This window comes from Armigeres subalbatus, chromosome 3 (assembly GCF_024139115.2).
Source record: "Armigeres subalbatus isolate Guangzhou_Male chromosome 3, GZ_Asu_2, whole genome shotgun sequence".
In the NCBI taxonomy this organism is placed as follows: domain Eukaryota; kingdom Metazoa; phylum Arthropoda; class Insecta; order Diptera; family Culicidae; genus Armigeres; species Armigeres subalbatus.
The window spans coordinates 36,317,434-36,338,389 of record NC_085141.1 but is presented as its reverse complement, the minus strand read 5'-3'; the positions used below and the strand labels follow the sequence as shown (position 1 = coordinate 36,338,389).

At 41.3% G+C, this 20,956-nt stretch overlaps 1 protein-coding gene across 1 annotated transcript in view; it reads left to right on the top strand.

The window, feature by feature from the left end:
* Positions 1-20,956, top strand: part of LOC134224604 (adenylate cyclase type 6) — an 804,830-nt gene that overhangs the window by 528,705 nt on the left and 255,169 nt on the right. The window contains exon 6 of the mRNA XM_062704018.1: positions 781-932. Coding sequence (XP_062560002.1) covers positions 781-932 — 152 coding nt within the window. The remainder of the gene's footprint in view (positions 1-780; positions 933-20,956) is intronic.

Below are 20,956 nucleotides of genomic sequence, written 5' to 3'. Positions count from 1 at the left end.
CTTGAAGCATTTTAATTAAACATTATTTAGACGTCAACTCGTCGGTAATGGGGTGCAACCTTGTGATGGTCGAATCTGGCTCCGAGTTACTTAATGATGCGAATTTACTAAAGCACTCATTCAGACCTTGGAATAATTGGCTGATTCTTGTAAATTTTGAGCAAATTTGATATATATAGGGGAACTGCTCCTTGAATTCATACCATGTACCCAAATCAATACCATTCGAAAACAAAGAATTGGTGCGCAAATTGTTTTATTTCTCATTTTTGTGATTTTTTTCAACAGTGAGCACGTCGGATAACAACAAAACACGACACAAATTGAGCCTAAATTGCCTGTTTTGCAAATGTTATTGATATAGGAGCATGTTATTAATAATGGAACAGATACCCTATATATATATATATGCAGTCGTGGAATGATGGATTGTCTTCCCGAAGGCACTCCAGCGGTGACGTTTTGTGGTGCTGATAAGAATTCTGTAACTCGTACATAGAAAAATTGCCCTGTTAGATAATAACTAATAAGTTTCGTAGGTATTCAGGGAAGTTGGCTTGCACGAGCTTGTTTCTAGGATTCATTATTTTAACTTTCAACTTGGCGAAGGGCTTACGCTGCCAACAATTGGTATTATCCCCAATGTGGTTTCATTTTAATTCTAAGGTGTGATAATATAAACGAGAATGGTACGGAAAAGATATATAAAACGCATTTCACTCGAAAAGATTTCCTTTTATTGAACTTTTCGTTTGTTTCATTTCTATCCCTTTTTTTCAGCGCCAGACGAGCTTGAACCATTGAACAATGGCAGCCACAACTGTGGCACTGGACCTGGGGTGGAGGGTGTTTGCGACACCACCCGATGCTGGAATCACATCAAATGCCTATTCAACGGTATCATCTGTTCGCATAAATTCAAGAACGTTCAGGTGAGTACCTTTCCGAATGTGTGGTGTTGGTTGCCGCATGAACCGGCATAACTTCTCGTTAGCACAGGCAGGCAGGCGACTCTACCTTCCAGGAGAAAGGGATTTTCGCTTTATTTAGCGAACGAACGGGAACATGCTAAGCCGTTAATGGAGTGAAGATCCTGAAGTTTCTTACGACAGTGATGCTTCTTTTGTAGATTAAGGTATTAGGTCGAGCTGTGGGAAGAACGCCAGTAAGTTGCCCAAATTCGTACCCACTCATAAACTGTCGCAATATGCGCTGTCACTAAATTAAATACAGTCAAATAGTGGAATATCAAGTTTCTCACCACAAAATAGTTATAATGATGTTCCTATCTGCTGTACTGAATGCTCAAATGTTTTTGGAGGCCCATGGAGTTATATACGAATCGTTTGTATATCTGTACATGTGTACGCAAAACATTAGTGTTTTGTGTATTACTCCTAATTTGCTCGTAACTAGGGAATAAAAACCTGTATCTTTGTTTCATACTGAAAATGAGTCTAATAATTAATGACCTCAATGCTAGGTCGTTTTGAAAATTTGTTCTTGAATAATAAGGTGGAACTTGGATAGATCTGTACGATGAAACCACGCTAGTTTTGTAAAATAAAAAAAAATAGGAATGTTTTTGTGAATTAGAGTTATTTTTCATTCGGATATCTAGGTCATTACTACAAATATTTTATCAGATTGAATTGGAATCGAAATTGCAATCGACATGAACATGAATGTTCATTGTTTATCTTCAATGATTAACGTGATACTTTTTTAACTTTTTGCTCCGTATCATTGTCTAATTTGACGAATTGAAAAATGTTCGTCCATATTTGTATCGAACCGTGAGGAATTTCATTATAAAACGCTTACCAAAGTATGTACACCTCGCCAACTGATAGCTTTGGACGAGGAACCATCTTACGCTGCTTGATTTCCAGCCCTTACAGAACGAGGCAACTCGGAAGATAATGTGTAAATATGATCTTGTTCCTAAGTTGCAGTGAAATGGCGAATGCACGGGACAACTTTCGAAGCAACTCGATAAACAAACGCAGAAAGTTTCCGTGGAACGTACCACAGCATTCCCCACCGTGTAGGGGAGAATCGCTCTGAACGAACCACCAAAATTTACACACTTTGGTAAATGGACATTAGTACTACCAAGGCACTAATATCAGCGAATGTAAAATTAAACTAATAGCCAATGACAACAACGTGGTCCTCTCTTACAAATGTCAGGGTAGCACAACTGGCTTCAAAAAATCATCGGTTTTGAAGTATTTTTCGACAAAACAAACTATTGGTTGTCAACATTTGGACAAAAACACAGCCATCTATTGATATGATCTTAGTTTCGTCTTTTAACTATAAAAACAATCGCAGTTTGAATTTGAGCAGATAAATTTGAGCGTAACGTTGTCTTTATCCTCTGCGGATAGGGACACAGACATTATCGCTATTCTCTTTCGTTGATTGTTTTCTTGCGTTTGTCAGCGACAATTACACTCCTTGGTAGATGTCCTTTTTGTAATATCCTCCCCAATATCCGGAAAACACACTTTGAGGGTGGCGGCTGTTGCACGCCCCGAATATAATGATGGCGATGTCAGAGAGTTGCTGTCGACGAAGCATATAGTCCGTGTCTGACGCGGGTAATAGGAAATTGCAAACGAACTCAATGTTAACGTGAGTTGTAGATCTGTGATGACCAGAACTGGTTTTGAGTCTGAAAGTTTACCGGAGATGTTTGACTAGTGTAGTGGAAAGTTGTAAGCTCTTCCGACGGGTAGAGGAAGTTTGCTTTGTAAATTCTATTTTAGTAGCTGTGAAGCTTTGTTGTTTGATAGAGAAAGTTTTCCAATGCAGCTGGCGTAGCGATGATTATTATTGTTGTTTTTAAAGCTATTCGTTACGATTCTAATGTTCATCAAAACATGACAGGTTTATCTATTTATTAATAACTTCACTTTAATTAAGGATTTCTATGAAAAATTCTTTGAATGGTTCACGACTTTTAATTTTCCTGGTGGAGAAGGGTCGTTTGGACGAAACCCATTCGGCCGAATGCCACTAGGCCGAACAAACCATTAGTCCGAAGTCCATCTGGACGAAAGCATTTGGCCGAACGGGTCATCAGGTCGAATAGGTCATTTGATCGAATAGATCGAATTTGGCCGAAAAGGACATTTGGCCGAATACGTCATTTGGCTCACTTATCACCGCTCACTTCTCACTACTAACTTCTCACTTCGCACGACTCACTTTTAACTGTGAGAAGTGAGAAATAAAGAGTGAGACGTGAGACGTCTCACTTCTCACTCCTAATTTCTTACTGCTCACTGAAAATAGTTACTAGCGCGAAGTGCGTAGTGAGACATTTCATTACGTAATTCGCGCTTCTCTCTTTGTACAGCGAGAAGTGAGTCGTCTCCTTTTTCACACCTCATTTCCCTCTTTTCAAACTTCCTATTCAACCAAATAACCTATTCGGCCAAATGTTCTATTCAGCCCACGATCGCATATTTGAAACATCTGTATATATGTCGATTAGGTCATGAATCATCTTCAAATTGCTAGTTATATCAGCTTACCTGGTAAAATAAGAAAGTTCGTTCGAAAAATCTAGAAAAAACTACCAAGTTGTTTTGTAAAATCAAACAAAGTGACCACATTACCGTAACAATGGAAATGTTATTGCTGGTACACTGTGTACAAACATTGATGTGCTGTGTACAAAAATTTTCGCAATTAGTTTGCACTCAAATACTAATGAAATGTTTCTACCAAAGATTCCAACTGGATAAAGTGTTTGTGCATTTTTTGGGAATTTTCAGAAAATCATTGAGATTTGCATACTACCTCTACATTTCACAAACTTCATCGTTCCATTTCTCCCATGTCTACTTTTGTCGATTGCTACACATATGTGATCATAGGCACATAGCAATATTAAAGCCCGGATTTTGCAAAACCTAGGAAAGGATGTGACAACTCAATTGTGACCTGCTGCGTTTTTAATTGATTTTTATTGACGGGGAGGTCACCAATGCTAGGGGAAGAGGTTAGGTTTTAGGCACCGTTCAGTTATGGGCATCCCTACATATCTTTTCACAGGTGACATATTCTGTCATTCTGACAACTGTCAACATCAAACCAAATAGACATCTCTACTTTGAACTCAGAACATTTTTTTTACACGAAAAACAACACGAAAGTTTTATTAAACTTTTTCAACGTATCATAAATCGAAGTGATTTAATTGAAATAGTGCGTTTCAATGCGTATTTATAACAGTTAAATTATCCTCAAGATCAATGACGATTGCCATAAACATTTTTTTAGTGACATTTTTTTTCTTCACATTCCAAAAAAGCTGCAAAAATCGGTTATGGGCACCCTAATTTTATTGTAGTTGTCCAAAACTTATTTTTGATGGCGTTTTTATTCACGCGCGCATAGAACGAGTGAGCATACCAAGGAGGAATTTTTTTTTCAAAACATTTGTCATGGCACAAAACTTTAAATTTGACTTCCGATCGCAGCGCTGCTGTTAATTCTTTATTATGAATCGTACGACTGACAAAAGTTTTCTATGTGATGTGGAGTTGTGTTATGTTCCCATTTCACACTTATCACTTCTCATTTATTATTTCTCACTTCTCACCTCTCACTTTCAATTCACATTTCGGCATTAACACTAAAATCATATGGAATTTGGCCAAACGACCCTTGCGGCCAAATGTACCCATATTTTCTGTATGTATATTTGGAAGAGGAAAGGGATTCAAAATGATGTGGTTTCCAGTTGTGAATTTGCGTCATTTTTTGTGAGAGGCAAAGCGATTCAAAATAAAGGACCGAAAATGCCCTTGTTTCAAATAATGCAGCGAAACAACTGGGTGGCTTCCTAAATAAAGCAATTAGAAAAATTCTATTTACTCTCCATTAATCGATATCGAAGAGATCATAGACTCATGGAAATATTGAGAAAGAGAAGGAAATATTTTTAACATGTGCAGGAGATATAATTTTTACAAAAGTTTAATTCTGCTTAAATTAATAATTCTCATATGGAGTTGAAATAAGTAATGAAGACTACCACAATAAAAATTATTATTCAGCGGCGGAGAAGCGGATGCAAAATTTCGGCGAAGGCGAGATGCCAAAAAATACTCTTCGTGCGCCAGTGCACATTTTTACCTCTATTGATAGAAGGATTGCGATGAAAAGAAAAAAAAAACCATTTGGCTGTATCCTAATCTTGAAGCATATCGATTATTTTCCTAAAGCTGAAATAAAAATAGCCAGTCGATAATCATTGCACTCTGCACCCTTCAGCACTTTCTTCAAGGTCAGGTCAAACCTCCAAATAGCAGAAAAGCAATCCATTGCACAGTACGTAAAACACTGAGGGGTCAGAAAAGTGTAAAACAGTCATAATATAGACTGTTCCAGAAATTATAAGAACACTTGTTTTTTGCCTTTATCGTATACTAAGTATACGTAAAGGCTATATGATCACTCCAAAACAAAACTTTTGATAGAAGGCTCGGCGACCCATAGTGTTATATACCGATCAACTCAGCTCGACGAATTGAGGTGATGTCTGTATGTGTGTATGTATGTATGTGTGTGTGTATGTGTGTATGTGTACAAATTTTGTAGACACACTTTTTGGAACTTAGCATTACTTGATTTACTCGCAACGAGTTGCATTGGACGGGGAATGCGGTCCCATTGTTTGCTATTGAAAATTGACCCGATTGGACATTGAATTTCGGAATTATTGAAAAATCATTGTTTTTTCCCAGTTTTTTGGAAAAAAAAGTTCAAAATCGAAAAAAAAAATTTTTTTCAAGATTGGTGGCAATGCATAGTAATTAATGCGAAAACATGCAACATGATAGAAAATATGCGATCTATTCCCCTAAAGTGCTTCTTTGACCTTTCTTATGTGATTTTTTCAGAACATTTTACTATGCACGAGAAAGGCATCATCGCCGCTAGGTGGATTCATCTGGGTTTTTGAAATCAAAGGTATTTGGAAATGTTTTTGAGAGCTCCTTTGCAAATTCCTCCTTTTGAAACTTCTTTGGTTTCAGAGGTGAGCCAGCCTAGGGCTGCAAGCCTCTTTAATAAAGAAAAAAAAAAAAAACTTCTTTGGTAATTATTCCATTAAATAAATTCTTCGGAACGTCCCTAAAGAATTTTGTTACTTTTTAAGGACGTGCCTTAAAGGCACCGGCTAATATGAGCTTGAACTCTCAATTCCCAGAGTTGGCTACTTTCGAGGGGCTAATCAAGGTAATAATGGCGAAGTACACTACTTACAATCAACATTTGGTTGTAATTCAAGTGTAGGTGTAACTTACAGAATAGTTTGGTGTATCTGTGTGGAGCCGGCCGGCTAAAACTGCGTCGTTTACCACGAATCGTCTGGGGCAAAGTTGGGAAAGACCTCATGGGTTGCGGCTGGGTCTAACGTGCGGGGTAACTAGCGTCCGGAGGCTTTGGACGGTATGTTCAGCTGGCCGAGAGACACTCGGTGAAGCTGACTTCAAGGGTTCGACGTCACGGGGGTTCGAAAAGCCTTCCGATGTGGGTCACACCCCAAGTAACAATCGCAATGCTTCGAAGATTTATGCTAGTTTTGTAAAGGTTTTATTACGGCATGTAGAAATGCCTTAAGTTTTGCATTGGTTTTATACAGTTGTCATTTAATCAGATCCGCAAGAGTACTTGAAAACTACGTTTTGAATTCCAATTTAAAACCACAGCTCTTTGGGTTTTATAACGCTCCTGTGTTCCTCCTCAGAGCTAAAAATTGGAACTGACATAAAGCCAACAGTTTAGTTATATGTTGGTTTTGATCAAGACTTTTAAAAGCTACCAAGCTTCGTAAAGTCCTGTATAAAACCCACATATAACCTTTAATCCTGAAAAAGACCTGCATAGGAATACGAAGCTTTCAACTACTACAATGGATAGAAACCAAATTTCGAATTCAGTACAAATTGTTTGACCCACGGAAGTCTTTTCATTTCGATTTCAGACGAAAATAAAAAAAACCAACTGCAGTTTTTGACGTAAACTACGTCTAAGGGAAATACTCGGATACAGGGTGACAAATGAAAATTTCCAAATTCGAGACCGTCACGAAATCATGTAAGATTTCAAACGTTAATAGCTCCGTTATCTTTCAATGGATTTTCGAGATTTTATTATCAATCGAATCGGAAACTCTCCAGCAATTTTTTAAGCTCATTGGAACTATTGGCTATCAACGTAACAACATTGAAAATCCAAATCTTTACCAACCCAGTAAAATTTCAGATTTTCGTTACGACCGCCGTTTGGTGCCGTTGGTTCTTGCGCTCTACGGGGCCGTACACTTATTACGTAAGCATTTTTTCTGGGTTTTTCGACCCCCCCTCCTTCCTTGTAAGATTTTTGCCATACAAAAGATTTTTTGCCTTTCTCGTATACTAAGTATACGTAAAGGCTATAATTTCACTCCAAAACCAAACTTTTGATAGAAGGCTCGGAGACCCATAGTGTTATATACCAATCGACTCAGCTCGACGAATTGAGGTGATGTCTGTTTGTGTGTATGTATGTATGTGTGTGTGTGTGTATGTGTGAATGTGTACAAAATTTGTAGACACACTTTTTGGAACTTTGCATTACCCGATTTACTCGCAACAAGTTGCATTCGACGGGGAATGCGGTCCCATTGTTTGCTATTGAAAATTGGTTTGATCGGACATTGCATTTCGGAATTATTGAAAAATCATTGTTTTTTCCCAAAAGTCCCCCCTTGGAAAAAAAAATTTCAAAATCGAAAAAAAAATTTTTTTCAAAAATGGTGGAAATGCATAGTAATTAATGCAAAAATATGCAAAATGATAGAAAATATGCGATCTATCCCCCTAAAGTGCTTTTTTGACCTTTCCTATGTGTTTTTTTCAGTACATTTTACGATGCACGAGAAAGGCATCATCGCCGCTAGGTGGATTAATCTGGGTTTTATTTATATGACGCGTAAGATATTAACAGACCCCCCCTCCCCCCATAAGTGCTTACGTAATATGTGTACGGCCCCTACTTTTGTGCGGTGATTCGCACAAAAAGTACAACAATAGAACCAGAGTAATGACCGTGGTCGGAGCAAAAAAAGTGGTGTTTATGAAAAAGTGCTATAAATGCTGGACATGTTCGTGTAAGCAAGAGGTGATCATTAAAATTGATTATCAACTATAAACAAGGTTATCTTACTATTTAGGCGCGCGGCTACAAAGCAAGACCATGCTGAGAGTGCCTGGGTTCGATTCCCGGTGCCGGTCTAGGCAATTTTCGGATTGTGCTAGCCTCATGATATACGAATGCAAAAATGGTAACCTGGCCTAGAAACCTCGCAGTTAATAACTGTGGAAGTGCTTAATGAAGACTAAGCTGCGAGGCGGCTCTGTCCCAGTGTGGGGATGTAATGCCAATACGAAGAAGAAGAATAAGGTCAAAAATATCCACCCGTTTGGCCAAATAACATTTTCATTTGGCCGACAAACGGTTATTTCGGCCAAACGACTTTTGCGGCCAAATTTACAGTCGGCCGCACAACATTTTCGGCGTATGTCCATTTCAGCTAAATAAAATTGTCGACCAGATGGGTCTTGGTCTAATGGTTTGTTCGGCCGAATGACGGTCTTGTGTCTATCGGCCAAATGGCCCTACCTGTCGTTTGGCCGAATGTCAACAATAACAGGTTAGGGCAAAAGTCATCTAGCCAAATTTCATTAGGCTGAATTAAACGTTTGACCGAAACGGTATTAGGTCGAAAATGGTTTGTCCGACAATAACATTTGGCGGAAAGCGACAAACAACCGAGTGGCTCATTCGGCCAAATCGGTCATTTGACCGAAGAACTTGTCTGCTTTAATAATTTATTAATAGTTTACTCAAAATTTCATTTGGACGAAATGGTCGTTTAGACAAAAATGTCATTTGGATGAAATGGTCGTTTAGGCAAAAAAGTCATTTGACCGACCAGATCATTTGGCAGAAAATGCCGTTTTGTAGAAATGGTCGTTCGGCAGAAAGAGTTATTTGGCTCTAAAATGCCTCTTTTGCAAAACAAACATTTCAGCCAAACGGCATTTTCTACCAAATAATCTATTCAGCTAAACGGCGTTTTTGATGATGACCAAATTGTCAAGTGCGGGTGTGGCTCTGAGAAAAATTCCTGAGTGGCAGTGAGATTGCACTTGTTGTTAATTATCAAAAAGGCAATATCTAATTGATTTGAAAGAATCAAAGTAAGCTTGATATGAACAGCAACGTAGAGCCAAAATTTCAATCAAAGCAAACGGAGGAATTCCTGGAGGAACTTCCGGAGGAATTCCTGAAGGAACTTCCTGAGAAATTCCCCGAATGTAACATTTCCCCGAGTGGAACAGTTCCCCGAAAAGAAAGTATCTCCTGCAAAAACAACGGTGCGATCGATTGTATGTGTCTGAACAGATCAGCAGTCAAAGAAACGTTATAGAGTGTCTTCTTGGAGATTATTACCTGAATATCCTTTGATAGTATTGAAGAGTCTTGATCCCCCATAATGTGTTGGTAAATGAAAAAGATATCAGAGTACAGTGTTTCCAAAGTAGTTTTTTTTTCTAACATAGTCGAAAAACGGCTGCATCTTTTGAAAAAGTAAAAAGCCGAAAACGGCTGCATCTTTGAAAAAGAAAAAGTAAAATAGTTATTCTGGCAGATAGTGTTTGGGTGAATTTCTATCTTTGAAATCTAAATCCTGTCCTGCATATCACTTCTAAAGAACTATAAAGTAAGGGTTGATGTAAATCCTTTTGAACAAAAATAATGCGTTTGTCCTGAATGAGGCAATGGTGAATGTGATTCCTTCTTTAAATAGAATGCATCTCCAGGAATAATGCAATAGTAAATGTGTTCCTCCTTTAAAAGAGGGTTGTTTCCCGGAATAATGAAACAGTGATTTTTTTAATAGAATATCTTCCCGGAATAAGGAAATGGGGGATGTGGTCCATTCTTTGAAAAAAGGCATTTTCACGAAGTAAGGAAATGGTAGATGAAGTCTTTTTTTTTCAGAAGCGGACGATAGCTCGAAATGAGGCAAAAGCAAATGAGTTTCTCTTTTGGGGAGGACGTGTTTTTCCGCAATAAGGATGAATGTGATCTTTTATTTTGATGTAGGCGAATTTGACCAGAATAAGGAAAATATATATGAGATCCCTTCTCAACCTTCCGGCACTCTCATTGTCCTGGATCACTTACGGAGTCTCGCTGCTCTTGTAAACAACAAGCGTGCTTGTTTTCAAAGGTGTTGTACTTTTTACATTGGAGCGAGTCACGGAAGGTTAAGCAATGAGTATCGATTTTTTTGCAATTCTCCGAAAAACATTTTGCTAATGCGCGGAATAACATTTGGTGGTATGACATTTGATGGATTATACTCTTTCAGAATGACTTTTGGTGAAATACCATTTTGCAGAATGTTCCATTAGCAAATTAGCATTCCTCATATAAATGTACTGAAGAATAGGGGCAGTTTTGAGGCATATAATTGATTATCTCCTCTCCTTGCATTATAACGGATAGACTTTTTTGTTAATAATTTCCTTTCGTCTCATACTGGGTAGACAAAATCATTTAAAGAAGGCATTATCTCCTCCGTTTGCATTATTCCGGGCAAACGAGTTCATTTAAGGAAGGGACTATCTACCTTCTTTGTCTTCCATAGGGCAAATGTATTCATTTGAAGAAGGCATTATTTCCAAACCTCGCTTTGTACCGGAAGAAGGCATTATCTCCTTACTTCGCCATGTATCGGCCAGAAAGCATTGCCTTTTTTCACGGCTTAGTTTTCTTCTTCTTCAATTATTCTACTTTCCATCTCGAACTTGACCTACTTTTCAACTTGGGGTCCTTTTAGCATTACCACGGTTATGCCCAACAGTTGCATGCGTATGTGTCTTGTGTGACGAGTACGATGACTACACAATGCCCAAGGATCCAAGTATGTTTCCCACCCGAAAGTGTCCTAGGCCGAGACGAAAATCGAACTCGCAATCTCCGGATTGGCCAACCTACGTCTTTTCTCACATTTCATATTCAGCATATTCGATTGTACGACAAATCCCTGAAAACCAATTCCCCGAATGCAATTTCCCCGAATATAATTTCCCCGAATGTAAGAATTCCCCGAGTGGAACAATTCCCCGAAACCATAGTACCTCTTACAAACACACCTTCGCAATCGAAAAAAGACAGCGTTTAAAGATACGTTCAAGTGTGTCTTATTGGACATTACCACACCCAAAAAACAAATCTGACAATTATTGTATAAAATCTGGGCATATACAATTCTGTAAGCTTTTTATACAAATATTGTATTAAAATAATACAAATCTGTATTATTTTAATACAATATTTGTATAAAAAGCTTACAGAATTGTATATGCCCAATTATTATACAGTTTCTGTAAGATTCTTATGCAGAACTGTATTAAAATCCGCCATCCCCTGGTTGGGTGCAGTGCAATATCCTTTGGGAAAGATGGGCGTGGCCAGGAGTAGTATTCCTCGCTTCCGTGATATTTATCCTAGATTGAAATCAAGGATCACACCTTCCTTGATTTCTGATTCCTTTTTTAAAAATAATACATTTGCTCGGACTAATGCAATGGTGAATGCGTCGCTTCTTTAGGGAGTGTTTCCGCAGATTATTATTGTTATTATTCTATCTTTAATAACACGTATCTGCCCGAAATAAGATAATATGGATGTAATCCATTCTTTAAAAGAAATCATTTCCACGAAATAAGGCAATGGTAAATGTTATCTTCAGAAATAGGCGTTAGCTCGAAATAATGCAAATATGAATGAATTGAGAATGATAATAAGGATTCGTGTGCTCTCTTATTTTGGTGCTAATTTGGCCAGAATAAGGAAAAACCCTGATTAATCCACCTAGCGGTGATGGTGCCTTTCTCGTGCATTATAAAAATAGTATTTTGGCCATTACTCTTGAGCCCATAGTCCGATCTGGCCAATTTTCAATAGGAAACAATGGGAGAGTATTCTGCGTCGAATGCAACTTGTTGCGAGTAAATCGGTTAAGGATAAGTGCCTGAAAATGAGTGACATTTTTTTACTAAATTTTTCTATAAAAATGTGGTATTTTGGCCATAACTTCCGAGCCCATAGTCCGATCTGACCAATTTTCAATAGGAAACAATGGCAGAGTATCCTGCGTCGAATGCAACTTGTTGCGAGCAAATCGGTTAAGGATAAGTACCTGAAAATGAGTGACTTTTTTGGGTGCGCACAGACGCACACACACACACACACACACACACACACACACACACACACACACACACACACACACACACACACACACACACACACACACACACACACACACACACACACACACACACACACACACACACACACACACACACACACACACACACACACACACACACACACACACACACACACACACATACACACAGACATCACCTCAATTCGTCGAGCTGAGTCGATCGGTATATAACACTATGGGTCTCCGGGCCTTCTATAAAAAGTTTGTTTTTGGAGCGATCATATAGCCTTTACGTATACTTAGTATACGAGAAAGGCAAAAATATATAAGCAATATGTATTGAATGTATAATATTTTATCGAAAAACATTTTGCCGAATTTATTTCCTCAGAATAGCATTAGTTTTTTTTTTCAGATTGTTCTAAAACTTGTCTTTTTCTTGGATAAGTGTAGCATAGCAGCAGTTGTAAAACATAAATTTGCTCCATGTCAATCCTTTATTATATCTGGCAAGCGCGCTCCTATAGTGAACGAATTATCTCCTCTTCTTGCCTTATTATGGACAGACGTTCTTTCTCGAGACGCTTTATACTAGATAGACGTGTTTATACAAAGAAGGCATTATCTCCTCCATTAGCATTACATCGGGTAGACGGGATCATTTAAAGAAGGCACTGTCTTATTGATTCACTTTATTTCAGACAAACGAGTTCATTTAAAGAAGGGACTATCTATCCTCTTTGCCTTATATCGGGCAAATGTGTTCATTTGAGGAAGACATTGTCACTAACTTTTGCTTCAAGCCGGGCAGATGAATTCATCATTCACCAAGGATACTAATACATTTAAAGAAAGCAATTTGTCTTCACTTCGCCTTGGGCTTAGTGTTCTTCTCAACTTAGTGTTCTACTAGCATTTCCACAGTTATTGAAAGCTTTCCCGTGCCTGCCAGTTGCATGAATGTCTTGTGTGGCAAGTGCAATGGACATACTGGGCTCAAAGAGCCGAAAATGCTTCTCACTCGGAAGCATCCTAAGCCGAACCGAGAAGCGAACTCGCATCCTCCGGATCAGAAATCCTCCAATCGCTTTGTGCCGCACTTAAACAGAAGAGAAGCATTCGGGGAAATGTTACATTCGGGGAATTGTTTCATTCGGGGAATTGTTACATTCAGGGAAATGTTACATTCGGGGAATTGTTATTCGGGGAAATTGCATTCGGGGAATTGGTTTTCGGGGAATTATCGTACAATCGCATATTCAAATAGAAGAGGGAGGCCTTCGGGGAAATGTTTCGTTCGGGGAATTGTTACATTCGGGAAATTGTTATTCGGGGAATTCGCATTCGGGGAAATTGCATTCGGGGAATTAGTTTTCGGGGAATTGTCGTACAATCGTTCCTACCCAGTAAAAATATCGAAACCAACCAATCCCTTTCATGCATTCCCAACACGGACATCAGAATAATGTAAGTTACGGGCCTTGTGACCTACCGTTTCATTTTCTCCGGGTATAAAAAGGCCCATGATTCGCGCTCGCGCGTCATTTTTGTACGATGATCCACGGTGTGCGATCACGGAGAGCGGGAAGGAAAAGCACACAGAACGATGGCGTTGGTAGCAGTCCTAGCATGGATGGCGATGGTTTCTGCATCTGTAGCGGTTTAGCGGCAAACTATCGAGTGGCTATCGTCGGCGTCAGCGGCACTCCAGTGAAATTTTCGTGCATGGCTCTAGATCTGGTTTTGTTGCAGGACCAATAAATTGTTTCTTTTCAAGACCGCCATTTTATACAAGGGAAGGTTGAATTTTGTTCAAAGTACAAATTAATCGCTTTGCGACGCCAGAAAGTTGCCATCCGTAGTAGAATCACAAACGCGTGACGCGTCGGAGGGAGATGCTACAAATATTTATTCGCATGGATGGCGTCAGTGGCAGCCAAGTAAATTTTTTTCCAGATTCTGATTTGGTTTTGTTACTGTTTGTGACTGCCTCTTACGACATCCCGATTCAAATGGCTGGCGCGCGCAGAAAAGCTGCTTTCTTGTAATCAACCAAGTTAATCCTGTAGCCACGCCCCTTTGGTAAATGTTACGTTTACACAATATTTGCCCTCATATCGATCAACAAACAGGCGGAACTAATGTCATTTCATTTTAAATGTCCCAGAGAGGGGATAGCGGTTCCTATTCCAGTTCGAGACAGCAGCACGTACGGACGTGTTTTTTGCTCGCGCATTTTTTCCAAGTGTTTTTTTTTTTCTCGTTCGTTCGCTGTTTACGTTTTCGCTTCGTCGCGTTGGCGTTATTTTCTCCCGGACCCGTCATGGGAGACTTGGTGACCGATATTCGGTCGCTGGAAAAGTGCCTAAGCGCACTGCTCTTGGGGGCCGGTTTAAGACCGCCCCCCCCCCCTAAGCTTTTGCAGGGCAACGTGTTCTCGCCGCTGCCGCTTGATGACGCCGGCAATTCGCCGAAAAAGAGGAAGAAGCATCAATCGCAGCTGCCGCAGGTGCAACCGGAGCGGAAGGAGAAGTGCCCGCCCGTGTTTGTGAAAGGCGATCCGCCGGATCTACGCCCAAAAATTCGCAAATAAGGGGCTGAAATATACTTTTCGGCTCTGCAGCGAGGGCGTGAAAGTGATGCCGGCAAACAGGAACCATCATCAATCCGTCGTAGAGTTCCTCGAGGTCCACAAGTATGAGTACTACACTCATGACCACCCCGGCACGAAGCCGCTAAAGGCTTTGCTGCGAGGACTCCACGACATGAAGGAGGAAGAGCTCCAAGCAGAGCTTGAAAGTTGTGGACTGAAGCCAGTAGCCGTCCACAAGATCGCTCGTCATGACAAGGCTTTAACTGATCCATCTGGAGCACGGCTCCATTACCTGGAAAGACCTGAAGCTGGTTGTCGTTATAAATTACACCGTCGTTGACTGGGAGCGATATCGGTCAGTGCACCGCGATGTCACGCAACTGCTTCAATTTCGGGCACGGCACCAGGAACTGCAGCATGAAGCCGCGCTGCATCAAGTGTGGCGAACCCCATCCGACTGACGAGTGCGAAAAAATCAGAAGGGTTATGTACAAGACACAACCGCCCAACGTAAACTACGTAAGGCAGTTTTGTTCATTGAGGATTGTAGTGCCATCATGCATGAATATTTTTAGAAAATTCATTTGATTACTTATGTCACTGGTTTCGAACAAAACTAGCGTATCTTAAGATATGAAAATTGTTGGATTATATTATTCGGCAACTCGGCCGTACGAAAACCATTTTTGCCTTTCTCGTATACTAAGTATACGGTAAAGGCTATATGATCGCTCCAAAAACAAACTTTTTATAGAAGGCCCGGAGACCCATAGTGTTATATACCGATCGACTCAGCTCGACGAATTGAGGTGATGTCTGTGTGTATGTGTGTGTGTGTGTGTGTATGTGTGTGTGTCTGTGCGCACCCGCCCAAAAAAAATGTCACTCATTTTTCAGGTACTTATCCTCAACCGATTTACTCGCAACAAGTTGCATTCGACGCAGGATACTCTACCATTGTTTCCTATTGAAAATTGGTCAGATCGAACTATGGGCTCGGGAGTTATGGCCAAAATACCACTTTTTTATAGAAAATTTGTGTAAAAAAATGTCACTCATTTTTCAGGCACTTATCCTTAACCGATTTACTCGCAACAAGTTTTATTCGACGCAGGATACTCCACCATTGTTTCCTATTGAAAATTGGTCAGATCGGACAATGGGCTCGGAAATTATGGCCAAAATACTACCTTTTTATAGAAAAATTTAGTAAAAAAATGTCACTCATTTTTCAGGCACTTATCCTCAACCGAACAAGTTGCATTCGACGCAGAATACTCTCTCATTGTTTCCTATTGAAAATTGGCCAGATCGGACTATGGGCTCAAGAGTAATGGCCAAAATACTATTTTTATACTGCACGAGAAAGGCACCATCACCGCTAGGTGGATGAATCAGGGTTTTTTTTGTTTAATATCTTGGCTGTTCATATGCACAGCACATATTTCGAAATGGACAAATTGATATGAAATTTGCGAAAAAGAATCCACGTGTCTTGGAGGGACTCGAACCCTCAGTAGGAGGTTGAGGGTTCGAGTCCTTCTAAGACACGTGGGTTCTTTTTCGCAAATTTCATATTAATTTGTCCATTTCAAAACATGTGCTGTGCATATGCACAGCCAGGGCCGGATTTAGCCGGAAGGGGGCCCCGGGGCCGACGGTATGTGGGGCCCCAAAATGTACAAAAAAGCTTGGTTTTGGTACATAAGATTTGTTGTGGCCCGGGGCCACCCCCCCCCCCCCCCCCCCCCCCCCCCATAAATCCGGCCCTGTAGCACAGCCAATATATTTAACAAAAAAATCCTCTTTTCCGTTTGCAACATTTATTATTCAGAAATATTCCAATCATAGGCATATCTTGTTTTTCGTGCATCACTAAATATCATAAAATGTCAATCATGTACCAAAATCCAATTAATTTGGTTGTTATGCGCGCGAGTAGTAAACGCAACGGACGGGAAAAGAGGGTGTGTGTGTTATTACATTACAATCTAACTCCCACTGTCTGGCAGTGTCACCAGTGTTTTTGAAATCTCAAAATCTCAAATCTCATCGGCGATTCAAACCATGCGTGAGTCAAATCCCATCAGAATCATGGCCCAGAGATTTGCTCATGATTCGAATCGCAATTTGCATCATTGCATGATATTTACGTGTTCTTCATTGTTGAATGTATTGAATTAACTGTTTTTCGTCTAGAACAATGGCTAATAATTGCATGTATAAACAAAACATACGCCTCGATTGCGTTTTGACGCTTTTTAGAACGAAATCATTTTTTGGTGAGTGAGCGAAGCGATGCGATTCTGGCCGAGAAACTCAAGCGCGATGCTCCCCCTACAGAATCGCAGGCAAGTTAGCTCGTGCATGAAACCTCGATGATTCAGATTTGAGTATGATTCTACCAACACTGAGTGTCATTATGAATAAAATATTCGTGCAACCATTTTATTAATATTATTGCAAGACTTTTGAATCAGGGAGCAAGGAGGTGATAGATCTATTGTAACTCATATAGCCCGTTTCAAGAACGTATGCGTTCAGAAGCTTTTGTCGTGTACCACCCCCCACCCTTCGGTTTGTTTTGCAATAACAATTTGAGGGGCAACAACAAAAATTTTCGGTAAATTTTGAGAGCTTTCAAAACATTCTTTAACAAATCCGAGAAGTTTTTTTTTAGTTTTATTTTTTTCAATTTTAATATTTATTTTTTACTAGCAGACCCGACGAACTTTATTTCGCCTAAAATTGATTTATTCTCTGATTAGTTCTCGAGTTATGCAGAAATTTTTGGTTCATTTGTATGGGAGCCCCCCTTTCCAGAAAGGGGAGGCGTTGCAAACCACCACAGAAACATATCTTCCCTTCCAAAGCCTCCACACGCCAGATTTGTTTCCATTTTCTTGATCTCGAGTTAGATGAAATTGGTGTTTCTTTTGTATAGGAGCCAGGTTTCAAAGAGGAGAGGACCATCTTAAGAAGCTTCCCCGGCCCCAAAAACCTCTGCATTCAAATTTTCACGCCGCTCGATTCAGTAGAAGAAGAAGAAGAAGATTACCCCCTTCCCATTGACCTTGCGTAGACCATAATTTTAAAAAAATATGTGTAACGGCTTTATTAGTTTTCTGTTTGCCAAAAAATGCTCAATATTTTTCCAAATTCGTTTTTTAATATAAACATGTTTGGGCAATTACATTGCGATGATTGCATTACTAGCAAGGGCATTGGCATTGATCGTCCAATGCCTGCACAAACATGCCCCTATCTGCATCCCTTTTTATACACCATGCACTATTACGCATTTTTGTTATATTTGTTTCGATAGCGGTCACTAGTCCGGCTCCATTGTTCTACTTTTTGTGCGAAACACCGCACAAAAAGCAGAGTCCAAAAGCCAACCGCACTGAGCGGCGACGGCCGAAACGAGACTCTTGCGGACACTAAAAGAGGGTGCTGCCAAAATGATCTGATACCCTATTTTTTAAGTTCATAACCCAAAGTTTCAATATAATTAACAAATTGGTAGAGAATTTCCGAGTCGATTGATATATAAATCTCAAAAATCCATCGGAAGATAAAGGCGCTATTAAAGTTCAAAATCTTACATGATTTCGTGACGGTCTCGAATTTGGAAATTTTCATTTGTCACCCTGTATCCGAGTCTTCCCCTTAGACGTAGTTCACGTCAAAAATGTAGGTGGCCGATCCCAAGTGTGCCAACTGTGGCGACAAACATCGGGCCACCACAAAGGGCTGCCCAAAGTGAGCAGAGTTCCTGGAAATCCGGAAGAAAGCTTCCACCAGGACCATTCCGAAGAAGAACCGTGCTCCTGTAATCAACGAGGTGAGCTTTCCAGCCATCCCGGCTCCCCGTCATGTGATTCCAATACTCCCACCGTTACAGCCGCACAAGCGACTGGCAGCGGCAGCTGCATCGTTCCAAGCTCCAACATCGTCGGCACCATCCACCAGCGAATGCCCCCCGCTCCCTCCTCCTGGGTTCCGTCGGCAGTCGGAGAACGAAGCAGTCCCACCGGAAGAATCTGCCCCGCTGTACACTCCGGAGCAACTGATGCCGATCTTCGCGCAGCTCGCCACTCGAGTGCGCGGCTGCAAAACCCGCTTCGACCAGGTCTTCACTCTTGGCATGTTCATCATTGAAAATGGCTGCTAGGGTGGGCCTGGTCAACTGGAACGCTTGCTCGCTCAAGAGCAAAATAATTGAGCTGAAGGTTTTCTTTGAGGAGAAGGAAATAGACGTGGCGTTCATCACCGAAACGCACCTAAAACCGGAGGTGAACGTCAACATCCCGGACGCATCGTGCGACTCGACCGGCCAGCCAGCGGAGGCGGTGTGGCCATCGCTCTTCGCAACAACATCAACTGTCGTCTGCTCCCAAGCTTCCAGCTCAGTGTCATCGAGGCCATCGGTGTCGAAATCACCACTTCGGTCGGCACAATCGCGCTCATCGCGGCGTACTGTCCAACGCAAGTCAAAGCCGGCGATGGATCATCGGCTTCCCTTCGGAGGGACATCGTCAAGCTGACGAGGAGGCAAGGCCAGTATATCATTGTCGGCGACTTGAATGCCAAACATCAAGCCTGGGGCAACAGTCGCGGCAATCGAAACGGCACCATCTGGAGCAACGATATGGAGGAAGGTCACTACACGATCTTGAGCCCGGATTCCCCCACTCGGCTGAGTCGGTTCGGTATCCACGCAACCCTCGACCTGTACATATCGAACATGAAAGATCACGTCTCGCAGCCGGTCGTCCACCAGGAGCTCAGTTCGGATCACTATCCGGTGGTGGCGGAAGTGGGATTCTCGGTCAATCGGCACCAGCAGTTACGGCGAAACTACCATCGAGTGAACTGGCAGCGGTTCCAGCAGTGCGTTGGTAACACCGTCGATTACGAGGTGCGTCCGGAGACGCGGGAAAGTATCGACCGCCATCGAAGAGGCAATCTCGGTCGCCAGAGAGCAGCATGTCCCGACGGCTCGGCAGGTAAGCAACTCCTTAAACATCGATACACTCACCAAAGATTTGATTCGATTGCAGAATGTCACTCGCAGGCTCGATGTCGAGAAGGCATTTGACAATGTATGGCATGATGGCCTGGTGTACAAACTACAACGCAACGATCTTCCCAGCAACCTGGTGAAAATCATCAACAACAACAAAAATCAACAATCAACAATCAACAACAACCTGTCGGCAAGGACATCCCGGGTCTCAATCAGCGGAGCGGGTTTCAATGCGCACAGCATCGTCGCAGGCGTCCATCAGTGCAGTATCCTCGGGCCCCTGCTTTTCAATCTGTTCACCTCCGACATGCTAGAACCTCCAGAAGGAATTCTGTCTCTGTTCGCAGATGACACCTCCACTGTCTACAACGGTAGAGTGATCAGAGCGCTAGTGGCAAAACTCCAACGAGGCCTGGATGTCCTGACAGAGTACCTTACCAGCTGGAAGATCTGTATGAACGCGGCGAAGACCCAGGTCATCATTTTCCACACTCTAAATCCCCTAAACATGTTCCGCCTGGGGACTGTAAAATCATCCTCAATGGCACGACTGTGGAATGGGCCAATGAGACCCTTGGCTTTTCAGGCAACAGGTTGACAAAACGGTGACAAAGTGTAACGTCTTGTTGAAACTACTGTACCCTTTGATCAACCGTCGGTCGTCATTGTCCTTGAAAAATAAGCTTGCTGTCTACAAGCAAATCATCCTATTATTTATTATTTATTCAGACTAAGGCCGAAGTGGCCTGTGCGGTATATAAGAGTCTTCTCCATTCGGCTCGGTCCATTGCTATACGTCGCCAACCACGCAGTCTACGGAGGTTCCGCAAGTCATCTTCCACCTGATCGATCCACCTTGCCAGCTGCGCATCTCGCCTTCTTGTGCCCGTCGGATCGTTGTCGAGAACCATTTTCACTGGGTTACTGTCCGACATTCTGGCTACGTGCCCGGCCCATCGCAGTCGTCCGATTTTCGCGGTGTGAACGATGGATGGTTCTCCCAACAGCTGATGCAATTCGT